This window comes from Babylonia areolata, chromosome 6 (genome assembly GCF_041734735.1).
Source record: "Babylonia areolata isolate BAREFJ2019XMU chromosome 6, ASM4173473v1, whole genome shotgun sequence".
Classification (NCBI taxonomy): domain Eukaryota; kingdom Metazoa; phylum Mollusca; class Gastropoda; order Neogastropoda; family Buccinidae; genus Babylonia; species Babylonia areolata.
The window spans coordinates 14826628-14840331 of NC_134881.1; the positions used below are offsets into that span (position 1 = coordinate 14826628).

The 13704-nt window shown below is 39.4% G+C and overlaps 1 protein-coding gene across 4 annotated transcripts in view; it reads right to left on the reverse strand.

The window, feature by feature from the left end:
- LOC143282765 (uncharacterized) overlaps positions 1 to 13704 on the reverse strand; it is a 42215-nt gene that overhangs the window by 21801 nt on the left and 6710 nt on the right. For 2 of the 4 annotated variants that reach the window (XM_076588521.1, XM_076588520.1), the window contains exons 5-8: positions 13198 to 13285; positions 12727 to 12889; positions 8712 to 9083; positions 8053 to 8163 (exon numbers count right to left, since the gene is read on the reverse strand). In XM_076588521.1, coding sequence (XP_076444636.1) covers positions 8053 to 8163; positions 8712 to 9083; positions 12727 to 12889; positions 13198 to 13285 — 734 coding nt within the window. The remainder of the gene's footprint in view (positions 1 to 8052; positions 8164 to 8711; positions 9084 to 12726; positions 12890 to 13197; positions 13286 to 13704) is intronic. The other 2 variants (XM_076588523.1, XM_076588522.1) reach the window with 2 other exon arrangements.

The window sequence follows — 13704 nt, forward strand, 5'->3', positions numbered from 1 at the left end:
AGCACGATGCACAAGTCCATGGTACATGATAATAAACTAACCCTTACAGTACATCATCTTGGCACATGTGAAACAAGAAAAAATTCTTATATACCACCTGTTTTAAAAGTTTATCTTTTTATTTAAAGCAGAGGCATGATTTTTATTTTTGTTCAGTCTTTTTAAAATACTCAAGCCAGCAATAATTTTATGGTGGAAGCACACAGATCTGCTTTTATTTTCACATGACTGACATGAACAAGATGAAAGAAGACAAACACTGTGGATGAATGCAAAACAAGGGCCCGTTATTTCACAAAATGTCAAAATTTGAGAGAGCAGTTTCTGTAAAGGGCGACACCCAGAGCCAAGCACGCACACACACACACACAATTATGATATACCAATTCACTTACAATCCCAGAGCTGCATACAATTTATCCAGTGGCTAGATTTTTGTTTGTTTTCTTATTCCATGAGTGTGTGAGTGTATATAGTGTATATGTATGTGTGTGTGTGTGTGTGTGCGCGCGTGCGTGTGTGTGTGTGTGTGTGTGAAAGAAGAGAAAAAGACAAAGACAAAGAAGACAAGACAGACAGACAAAGAGACAAAGACAGAAAATTCATGTGCTTCCCATTCTGCACACAAGAAAATTCATGTGCTTCCCATTCTGCACACACATCTTTTAACTGCACAGGTTACCAGACATTTTCTGCGTCAATGGGCATGCCTTCAGAAGCGGTAGCTACAGAAACGCTCAGCTGACAGACTGAAGAATGGATGCTTTTCTGACACTACTGAGAATATATATGAAAGTAGACATTTGAGTGCATGCATGCTATTTCTCCTTTTGAGAGTTCACTGTGTATGAAGTGTGCATATGCCTGTTTTTATGGAACTTCTATTTTATATCCACAGTAACATACAGGCCCTGCTTCTCTTGCAGCCAAACTCTGAAACTGAATAATTCAACATGCATATCAAATGATATTAACTACTGAAACCTATGAATGATGTAAAACTTTCCTTCACTTCTGGCATAACACTGGTATCTAGTTAATGACGAAGAAAATCAACAAAGATCTTGAAAGAGTATACAAATACTTTCAATATATTATTAAACTTCTGAGTTCAACACAACACTACAGCTGGGTGGTCAGAGCACTGGGCTTTTACTCCAGACCTTGGGCCTGAATCTAAATGTACCATCTAGCAATTTAAGTTCAACGTTTTTTTCTGTGTAAATGTGTGCAGAAGTTAATATTCTTACATTGTGAAACTGGAAAAAGTGCTCCACAAAAAAACAGGTTTGGTAACACGAAAAAGTGTTCCACAGTGAACTGGAACATCTTTTAAATTCTGCCCAGGAACAGCCAAGGTTATGAAAGCAATATTTTTTTTTCATGAAATTGGTCTTTCACATAAAAAGCCGGCAAACTTTGGAATTCATAACTTGGTAAGACCAGACCCCAAACTTTGGAATACATAACCTGGTAAAGCCAGACCCACATAAGGGCAAAACTTCTGACCCCACCGCCGCCCCCATAACCCGTACAACTGCCTTAGCCCCCCACTTGTACATGTGTGTATTCATATAGGTAAATCTATAAACACACAATATCAAATCACATATTTTGTTCATAAATTCTCTCTTTCCCTTGTTCACACACACACACATGTGCACTCACTCTCTCTCTCACTCACTTTCACTCTTTACCACACAAAGTTTATCAGAGACAGACAGACAGAAAGATTTTGCAAAGAAATAAATCATGTATTTGTGATAGCAAATTATAATAACTAAAAAAACCCAAAGGACAAAACAAGTCTTTCAAAACTTGACATGTAACACCTTGTGTATTCTTAAAAATCTTTCCTTATGAATATATATCAACCAAGTTTCATCTTAAATGTTCTGCCAAGGACTAGACTTGCAAACATAACAGATGAATACAACCATATCTCATTCAGAAAAGAAAAGGAAAAAAAACAACATATCTTTGAAATTAAATGACTACCAGTGAGTAAGCGAGTTTAGATATTTTCAGAATTTGTTAGTTGTGTTTTTTAATGTGTACTATTTATTATGATTGTGTGCTATGACTGGTGTGTTGCATGCACATGTGCTTGTGTGCATTGTCGGGGTGGGGGTGATGAAAAATTTCTAATAATGTTTGGTACCTTATGTTAATTTTTCCTTTTTGATATTTACATGTGTGTTCTATTTATAAAGGCCTAGGGCTTGTTTTCAAGAATAGATGTAAATGCCCATAACAGTAATAATAATAATATCTTTCTTCTCCTCAACAGGAGGAGTTTGTATTTATTTTGTTGCTTGCTTCTTGAATTTTTTTTTTAACTTTCACTTTACTCTTTAGTAAAATGTCTATTCACTGAAAGTACAAGGCGATGTAAACAGATAACTTTCCTGTGTGTGCATGCGTAACACCACTTTCAGGCAAGATATTTTCACATGGAGATACAGAAAATGTCAGTGTGTACACATGATGATATGCGTATGTGCCTCAGAGTGCATGTGTGAAAATGACAGATCTCACTCAATGAGGGATAGAATTAGAAAGGCAGATTGAGAGAGGGGCAGGGAGAAAAAGAGACAGCCATAGAGAGAAAGGAAAAAAAGAATAATACAAACACTGACACTGTGACAGTGACATTAATGAAACACATTTTGAAACACATTTGCTTGCTCAATGTTCTCACTGCATTTTTGTGCATACCAGTGTGTATATACAGGTATTTTTCTTTTACATTTCTTTTGACACAGCGCAAACATGGTTTTTGCAGTCTACAAGCAACATGAATTGAGACTTTTTTTTTTTTAATCAAATGTTTTCTAATACAACTCTCCATAATGATAAACCAATACCTTTATTCTTAATATCACATACTGCCTTCTTCTGATGTTATCTCTTCTTCCCCATTGAACTCTGAAGATGTGTGCAGGCATGAATGTAGGTCTGTATACATATCTGTCAGTCATTCAACTCAGTGAAACCATTTTCAGGTAGGGAGGGTGGGGGTGGTGGGTGAAATCAAATAAAAATCATGCCTCTGCCATACATCATGTTTACATTTGAAGCACAATTTGTTATCGTGCTTCATTCAAAGGAAAAGAAAAAAAAATTCATTCAAGGGAAAGAAATAACAATTTTGCGACTTTTCCCTCCTGAGAGTTGGTATTTTTACTGCCAAAGGAAAAAAAAAGGGGGGTATTTCAAACTTTTTAAGTGCCAAGACCATGTCAAAAGGGAAAATCACAATCTTCAGCAGAAACTAGACTAGTTACATGATGAAAAGACCAAGAATTTTAACTTATTTTAATACAAAACCCAGAATCTAACATGTGGCCCCAAGACTTGGTACAGGCAACTGTCAAGCTCTGCTCCCAACCCATTCCATTCATATGAAGATGTCACTCCAGGTGTTGCTTTCTATGGAAAGTCATCAGGACACTTATGCTGATCGACAGAAGCTACTAACAATCAGCTTCTTAACTGTAGTGCATTTCTACAGTTATTTGGTACTGAAGAGAAATCAGTATAAAGTGCTGATATCATATAAACCTTAATTATGATCAAACCTTCACACACACACACACACACAAATCACAGAACACACACACACAAAATGTACTATAATCATAGACCAATCATTCAATGTCAAATAATTTTTCAATGTTGTTTCCTATACAATGAGACTTGTTCTTTCCAATGACAATCATAAGCCATGCCACATCAACATATTTGAAGGTATGAATCCAATTCTTTATACAGGATAATGTGGGAATGGTGGCATGACACAGATGCCATGTGTATGCATCGCAGCAAGTTTTGAGTGTATGTACATGCATGTGTGTATATCCACATGCACAAGTCAAGTGTGTACGTGTATGATATGCAGGACACACACATGAAACTAAAGTAAAGGCCTATAATTCATGGATTATCATTTCCTGAATTCAGATGTTCCACATCTACTGACCCCAATTCTCTCAAAAGCTATGTCCTTTACTTTTCAAATTCCTCTCAGAAAGAACTTCTTTATCTTCCAGTCTCTAAAAGGAATCCCTCTATTCCTAGTGTCAGATCATCAGACTGGTTTTACACCAAGCATTACTGATTTTCACTGATTTTTTAAATAATTTTTTTTTTATGGTGGCCGAATGGTTAAAGCGTTGGACTTTCAATCTGAGGGTCCCAGGTTTGAATCTCGGTGGCACCTGGTGGGTAAAGGGTGGGTATTTTTCTGATCTCCAGGTCAACGCATGTGCAGACCTGCCAGCGCCTGCAACTGAAGAAGACGGGCGCAATAGCCGAGTGGTTCAAGCGTAGGACTTTCAATCTGAGGTTCAAATCTTGTTAATGGCGTCTGGTGGGTGGAGATTCTTCCGATCTCCCAGGTCAACATAATTATGTGCAGACCTGCTTGTGCCTGAACCCCCTTCGTGTGTATACGCACACAGATCAAATATGCACGTTAAAGATCCTGTAATTCATGTCAGTGTTCGGTGGTTTATGGAAACAAGAACATACCCAGTATGCACACCCCCGAAAACGGAGTATGGTTGCCTACATGGCAGGGTAAATAAGCAAAACGGTCATACACGTAAAATGCTAAATGTTACATGTTTGTCTGAGTGTGTATGTAATGCATGCTTGAAATCTGATCGAATGACACAGGAAACGAATGATGAGCACCCAATGGCAGCCGTCAGTCGGCTCTACCCAGGTAGGAAGCCTGTTGTGTAAATGACTCCGTGTTTATAAAGTGCTTAGAGCTTGATCTCCAACTGAGGATAGGCGCTACATAAGTATCCATATCAATTAATCAATCAACAATAAGTTAAATTCTTCATTTCGTAAATTTTCCTGCTCCAAACTGGATGAACAATACTGAAGAAGAGAAATATTGATGGGTTTCACAAATAGTGAGAACCACTTTTCTAAGCACTCAAGATGTCCACCAATAAAAAGATTTTTAAAAATAATAATTTTTTTTTTTTTTTTTAAACCCACTGCATATGAGCAGATATGCAAAACATTCTGCCAGTGCTCTGGGAGATAAAGTCTGTTATAACAGACTTAGTAACCCACTAGTGCAGACCCGGAAGGAAGTCCAATTCCTGTCCTGTGCAAACTACTATCCACCTATGCGGAGAAAACGAAAGTAGCTACGGCCGATAGCCCCCCAGAAGTAGGTTACCTCCCCTCTGTATCCCTGACTAGTTTCCTCTTTTGACTGGGAAAACTCCAAAGTCTTTTGGAAAGTCAACTGAATTCTCTTTCGTAAACTACTATAAGTTGGAGAATATGAAATGAGTATAAACAAAAATGTACATCTTTGGCACAATGCCAAGTCACTCCCTTCATTTTGATCTTGTTCACAAGATTTATTTGTCTTCAATGAAAATATAATTCTCCCCTTCCATACTTGTGCTTGGTTGGTTTGTTTGGTGTTTTTTGGGGTTGTTTTTTTTGTTTTTTTTACAATGAACTGTTCACATACATCTGTCAATCCACCCCTGCATCCCCTTTACAGCTCTCTCCACAAACCTATCCTTTTACTGACTAAGCAAGATAGCAAAGTCAACCACAATATCACCTGGTGGAAAAAGAATATCCGTATCACTGCAGCAATGCTAAAACAGAACTGTCTGAATACCCCCCCTTCTGCATCAACGACAATGTGATTAGGCACTGACAAGACTACCTATTTCACTGCAGCAATGCTAAAAATAGACTTTCTGAATACCCATTCTTCATCAACCACAAGTCCATCAATAGTCACTGACAGACTGCCTATTACACTGCAGCAATGCTACAAATAGATTTGTATAAGCACCACCTTCTGATTACTTTAAACTCCACACACACACAAATTCTCATTCCTAAAATGACAACCTTCCAGTCACAGATTCACCATGTAAAAGCTGATTTACCATTTGTACACTTACTGGAGCCCTGTTAAGTCATGAACAGCTGTTACAAGCTGTTACCATGTTTGTTTGTTGTTTTTCTAAATAACTTTTTTTCAATACTTTCAACCATAAAGAAAATCTATTTCCATCAATTATCAAGCCGAGCCACATTAAATTAAGAGACAGACAGAATGGCGCATGGACCAAAGTATGGAAGGAAGAAATGAGAAAGAACACAAATCAACCAACGCTGGAGACAGAGTGACAGAAAAACAGGCAGCGAGAAAGACAGACAAAAAAGGATGACAGAACACTTCTGTTAGGGGTACAACTGAACAGTAATTCATTTGTTTTTTCAATATGTATGTAATTCTATGTGTGTATTTGCATTGGATTTTAGCTATTCAGGAACCCAAGTCAGACTTGTTTTAATAATAATATGGAATAGAAATAAGGACTTGTTGTCTTCATAATTCTCTGACACACTCTCATACACACATTCATGTGTGTGCAAACACAACTCAAATTCTCGCTTCCCCCCCACCCCCCCTCCTGACTAACTCATACACATGCTCCTCTTGCAAAAGCTAGATCTTAAAGGAAAAACGGAGACACAGGTTGTTAACCATATAACATCAATGTAAACCTGTAATTAATTTGTGTGAAACAATCTAGTAAAATATACAGGGTGACGCTTCTACAAGCCAACCACACACATACATTTGTATTTGTATTGATTTGTATTCCTCTTTTTGTCATGACAGATTTCTTTGTGTGAAATTCACGCTGCTCTCCCCTGGGAAAGTGTGTTGCTACACTGACAGCGCAACCCATTTTGGGTTGTTTTTTTCTGCCTGCAATTTCATTTGTTTTCCTATACCCATGCACACACAAACCAATCAAATACCCACAATGTTTCTCACCAAATACGGTTAATAATGTTTGTTTGCTCGATATGCTTCTTTGGCTTGACATGTAAATTTGGGAGGTGAATCAAATGATCAAGTTCGATACATGCAAAATGTGGAAAAAAAAAGAAAAATGACAAGAAAATAAAAATAATCCCAACCCACAGTCCTATCACAGCACACAAATAACCAAGTCTTTCGGAAGGGCCACATGTATCAACAAGCTGCTACTACTATTTATATGGATTTTATCTTTGCACATGCCATTTATGACACTGTTTGTCCCATACGCCAACCCCTGAAGTATATCCATGATGATAATATGCAGACTGTAGAAAAATGCACCAAATGAAGACTTGCTGCATGGGTCACCTGGGAGTTTGAAGCAAGTACAGCATACTGATCTTCAACCTCCGACAACACTGAACAGCTGAAATGGAATCTGTTTTACACCTTTTCCATCTGATCACAGCTTTGTAATATGGTATTACAGGGAGCAGCCAAGGCAGCAAAACAAACACAAACTGGTTCATCACTCCCGATTCACTCCAAGGGAAGCCAGTCTTTTTCTAAAGACACCTGTATCTGACTTCATGAAGATGAACAAGTCACTGTATGATCTAAAGTGATGACAAGGCAACTATTACATCTGTTTATCTTAGGATGTACTGGGGGTTTTTTGTTGTTGTTTTTTTTAACACTATTCTTAATGAACAACAAGAAATTACGATTTTACCTAGCACTCTTGTCTGTGAAGAGCCTTATTCACCAATCACACAAGCATGTTTTGGGCATAATTTATAGGTTTGTAGATCGGGCGCAATTAAAAGGGAAGTCTAGCAGGTTTCTAACAATATTAAGGACCTAATCAAGATCAAAAGGGAGGTCAAGACAATGTTATTCTTGGCTGTAAAGCACAATTTTTGTTTGGATTTTCAACTTGTTTCATTTTCTTCCATATTCTGAAGCATGCTATCTCTGATCTGAAGTAAGACAATTTGTGAGATTTCATTTTTAAAGTATACTGATCTTGTGTCTGAACAAGCTAAGCAACTCTTCCTCATTTGGAATGTCTTTAATAGTAAACCACCAAAATAGTTTTTCCTCAATAAAATTTGGGACTGTAACTATGATCTAAAAAGCCTTGTTGATGATAAATACAGTATGATGCTGAAATGCAGTTTCAGAGAACTGTGAACTAGAAGCAAAGAGAGAACACTACTTACCATCTGGCCTCCACCTTGTCCCCCTATGTTGACATTCTGGTTCCCACTGCCACTGGCATTGGCACCACCACCCCCTTGAACTCCCTGGCCTCCTCCACCTTGCTGCATCTGCTGAAAAAGATCACCTCTTTTTTCCAGAATCAATGTACCACAGAATAGTCAATCTTTTTTCTTTTTTTTTCCTTCTTTTTTTCTTTTCTTTTTTATTTATTATCAGTTCATGCATCATAACACCTCAGTGCCAATGGCATAATGCAATTCAGTAGTAAAGACAAGTATGCTACATTTCCATACATTCCAAATAAAGCAAGACTTCCCCTTCCTATTGCGTTGACTGACAAAATACTGGTAAACTGTTCTCCACAAAGTTTGTGGATTTTCATCTTTAAAAATTTACAATTATTGTTTTGAACATTCATGCAAAAATACAAAGCCTGTACCAAGTAAGCACTGCTCATTGCAATGTCAGTATGGTTGTAATGTTTTCATGTTATAATATGGTTGTAATATGTTCAAGTAAAACCTGTATCACCTAATATTCCTAAACTGGCGAACATTCCAAACTGTTAAGTCTTTTCAAAACATCCGATAGATGTAGATATGTCATGAAGTCATAGCAAACAAAACCTGAACATTCTTCGAAAAAAAGAGCCACCTACCCTAGACATTGCCTGCTGGCCGCCTCGATCCATGGGCATGCCTGACTGGCCGCCCCGGTCCATGCCCATGCCCATCTGACCTCCACGGTCCATGCCCATGCCTTGAGGACCGCCTCGCTCCATTCCCATGCCCTGACGGCCACGCTCCATCCCCATCCCTTGCGGACCCCCACGTTCCATGCCCATGCCTTGTGGGCCACCAGCCCTGTCTGGACCTCCTCTTTCCATTGACATGCCTTGTGGGCCGCCACGCTCCAAACCCATGCCAGAGGGAGGAGCTGGGGGTGGCTGCATGGGGGGTGCTCCCCCTCTGCCTCCGTGCATGGACTGGTCTCCCATCCCACTTGGGAATCCCCCCTCTCCTCGCATTGCCTTTGAAAGAAAAATTGAAATTTTCAGTTCAGTTTTTTCTCCAATAAAAAAAATCTTCTTCGTTCATAGGCTGCAGCTCCCATGCTCACTCGTATGTAAATGAGTGGACTTTAATGTGAATGACCGTTTTTAACCCACCATTTAGGCAGCCATACTCTGTTTTTGGAAGGGGTGTATGCTGGGTATGTTCTTGTTTCCACAACCCACTGAACACTGACATGAATTACAGGATCTGTAACGCGAGTATTTGATCTGCTCAGGCAAAAGCAGGTCTGCACATATGTTGACCTGGGAGATCGGAAAAATCTCCACTTCTTATCCACCAGGTGCCATTCCAGAGATTCGAAACCGGGACCCTAAGACTGAAAGTCCAACACTTTAACCACTCAGCCTGCGCCCATCCCGTAAGAAAATAAAACAGTACAATGGCTTTTTTTTGGAAAACAATTCAAGAAAGGATGATATCATTTGATCCCAAACAAATCAAGTAATAATCGTTTCTGTATATCTCAAGTCATCTTTTTCTCTGGGTCATATGGACACACAAATTCCCCCGTTTAACTTAAGCTTTGTTACCTTAAGTGCCCACCAGCACCCACAATAAATCAGCTTTCTCTTATTGCTGAGCACCAACCAGCACCTGCTAAACATATTCTCTATAGTCACAGCCACTGTTGTTTACATAAATGAGATCATCACAAGAATCGGTGCCTCATATTTGCCACTTCCTGCCGAGCATTCAGCACATTTCGGTTTCCAATGGAGTTTTACCATTAAGTTTTGAATTTTCAAAGTTGTAAGATGAGTCTGATGACTGTTGAGAGCTGAATGACATATGCTGAATGATGATTCTGAAGATGATTTTGAACCGTCTGAATGATTTCTACATGATAATCTTGTAAACGTCAAACATACCGAGTGACCTATATGATTCAGTTTCGCCGACAGTGACAGTTCTTCTTCTTCTTCTTCTTCTGCGTTCACTCATATGCACACGAGTGGGCTTTTACGTGTATGACCGTTCTTTACCCCGCCATGTAGGCAGCCATACTCCGTTTTCGGGGGTGTGCATGCTGGGTATGTTCTTGTTTCCATAACCCACCGAACGCTGACATGGATTACAGGATCTTTAACGTGCGTATTTGATCTTCTGCTTGCATATACACACGAAGGGGGTTCAGGCACTAGCAGGTCTGCACATATGTTGACCTGGGAGATCGTAAAAATCTCCACCCTTTACCCACCAGGCGCCACCACCGTGATTCGAACCCGGGACCCTCAGATTGACAGTCCAACGCTTTAACCACTCCGCTATTGCGCCCGTCGACAGTGACAGTGATAATGAGAAGATGGTTCATGTGCGACTCAATTACCTGACCTCTGAAACTGATACTGTCAGAGTGCCAGTCATTCATGTCACTGAAAATATTGGCGTTCTTCAGTATCTTCTTCAGACCCGTTCACCCAGAAACAGAAACAAGTGTAGCTTGGATGGGCAAAAAGGGTAGTTTCATTGTAGCAAAGTGTAGCATTTTTTTTCCTGAGCATTTGTTACCACCAAAGTTGACATAAATATTATTTTATTACTGTCGTGATAAAGACAAATGAATGGTCACTTCTTACCCTGACATAAACTGCGTGATAAAATTGTATTTAATCAGTACTGATGAATGCCTCATGAATGAATAGGCAATTGTGTGTGTTGATGTTCATCCCAAAACACTTTTTTTTTTACATACATGTCAACTGCACACAGACTGGTACAGTAGTAGCCAGGGTAACTTCACAATGCTTTCAACTGAAGAAATTAGTGCTCAAATGTGTCAAGGAGGAGGAGGCTTCCAATCCAACTTGGTTGTGATCAGATGGGCAATAAACAGGAGGAAGAAGGCAATTCATATCCATGAACTGAATTCATTTAGTCCACTGGACTATAAAAAACAGAATTATAATTGACTGACTGTAGAACTTGAGGAAAGACCATGAACTAAACTTCATCTACCATTTGGAGCTGAAAGAACGAAGCCATAGATATACACTTTCCAATGGCCCTCTCATTGTTCGCATGTCTCAGTATCGCAGTGCCAAGTACTATCAAACCACCAGCCATGCTTACACAATAAGTCAGATTTGCATATAGTGCAGAAAACAAAGCATGGTCCCTTCTTTGATGACACCAGACAAGGGCATTTCTGGTGATACAAACTGATAAGCTTTTGCTCTTTCTTTTCTTTTTCTTGCAGTCCCACTTCAATGTTGAATGCTGTACAATTTCACAATCTGATTCTTCATCTAAAGTTTCATGCTGTTGTTATTTGTCCGACATTCTGGATGGTGAAAGAGAAACACTTTCAGTTATTGTTATGTGCGCTCATGCTTGGACGTGCAATTGCTTCAAGCACTTATCATCATGAGAACACTTATGGGCAGTGATGGAGAATAAAACAAAGAAAACACAATCCCATGAGCTGAAAAATGCGCGCAACCTGTTGAAGAGGAAAAAACACAAAAAGCGTGGATCTGTGTTTGGACCGCATCGGGAGTGAACCTCGTTGGCAGCAATGAGGCATTCTCAAAGTTTTATGTATAAATGTGTAGCAGCGTAGAAATTGCTTCAAAATCAGAGAATACTATGCCTAAGTTATAGCATAAACAGGTCTGCTTCCTGTTTATGCTCTTTATGCCCTTTTCTTTATGAAGATGATATCTTGTGTTAGGTAAGAATTTTTTTCTGTTTTGCTATGTTTTCCCACCATACATAATACGGCATTTCTCCAAATGCAAAAAAAACTGAAAAACTGGGGTCCAGGCGGGTACAGGGGCAGAGCCCTGTTGGGGGTGTGGGAGGGCCGGGGGGAGGTCAGGGGGTCAATACTCCCCTGAAGCAAAATCAAAAACATGGTTTCAAAGGTATTCGGATGGCTCTGCTACACTCAAACAGAAAATTTTTCGGCCCCTCAGCCTCATCCACCACTCCCCCCCCTCTGACCCAGTACACTTTGTCCAGTTGCCCTCAGTACCCACACCCTCTACACCTCCATGGTGTTTGTTCAGTACCAAGAATGTCATTCCCACCATGTACTACTGTTATTTCGGTCATGTCAATGTCGGTCAAGTAGTTTGAGTCTGCTCTGTCTGTACCTGTCTGCACAGCGTAACACTGTTCATTGATCTCGCCAGTCTCTTCATTTCTCCCCTTATTCTCTATAAAATTGTCCGATCAAAGTTCACTGTCTTCTTTGAGCTGACATTTCAATTCTTTCAGATCATCAGATAAAGCAATTTTGGTCTTTTTGATCACACAGCCTGAGCCGGGCTTCACCAATTTGCTCAGTGTGCGACGAGTAAAAAAACAGCCAATAACCCAACCAAATTGTTCAAATAAAGGACACCTCATGACATAGATGGGGTATCTAGCTATCAATAGAGAAAACAAGCCAGGGAAACGTCAGATTATTTCAGAAATAAGTTATCTCATTACTGAGGCAGCAAAGCGTGAACGGATGCGCTGATGAGTTTTCTCATCATACAGGCAGCCTGAGGGTTAAAGGAAAGGAAAAATTATATGGACAAGCAAATGTGTATACTGCTGTTACAGACCATAAAGGACGTGACAGAAGCAGAAAATAATAAAGTAACCCACCATCATTTCCTCCCTGCTGCGTGGCATGCCTCCGTCCATTGACCCCCCTCCACTACGACGCTGCATCTCTTGCTGGCGCATCATCATTTCCTGGCGTCTGCGTTCCTCATGCTGGCGTTCCCGTTCTTCTTCTGCACGGCGGCTCATGCTCCTGAAACCAGACCTGTCTGACCTTATATCTGTGTTCAGGTGCTGGTCAGCAAAAATGTTTTCACTTAAAAAAATAATAATAATAATAATCATGACAAATAAATTGCAGTCACTCAATTATCTTCACTCAAGTTGTCTTCTCTGAATGTGAATATTTGTTGAAGCTAGATGGCCTAAAACTAGTGATTCCTGCACATGATCTTGCAATCTTGCCAGTTTCAGGTTGTCTCCAGGTTGCACTGTGATTTAACAACATGCTAACTTAAAATGCAAAATAAGCAACTTCACACTGAAGGATTTCATATTCTGAAACTATCATACCTCATCTCAAGCTCTTGCTGTCTGCGCATGCGATCCTGATTACGAAGCTCTTCCAAGCGTCTCAGTTCCTCTTGCTGACGCACAAGATCTGAAGATGAAAAAACAAAGCTGGAAATATGCTTAAAGAAAAAAAAAAAAAGCTCAGAGACATAACTGACCAGCATAATTCAAACAGATGCTACAACACACATAAGCACATGCACACAAATGTAGATGGAAAAATGCATGTATTCTGCAAGAATAATGTCTTACAAAAAGTTAATTATGAAACAGGCTCATCCAACTGAAAACATTATCAATATTTATCTAACCTTATACAGAAAAGGATGTTTTTCACCATCTGAGGGTCTTAAAGGATAAAGTGGGCGTTATATATTAAATCAAAAGTTACTATCATGAAAGAAAACTGAAACCCCTCCTTCCCAATACGGCTTCTTTTTTACATTTTCTTATATAAACTCTGCAAAGCTACACTGTGGATAGTGCATTGAGTGAATAAGAAAACTG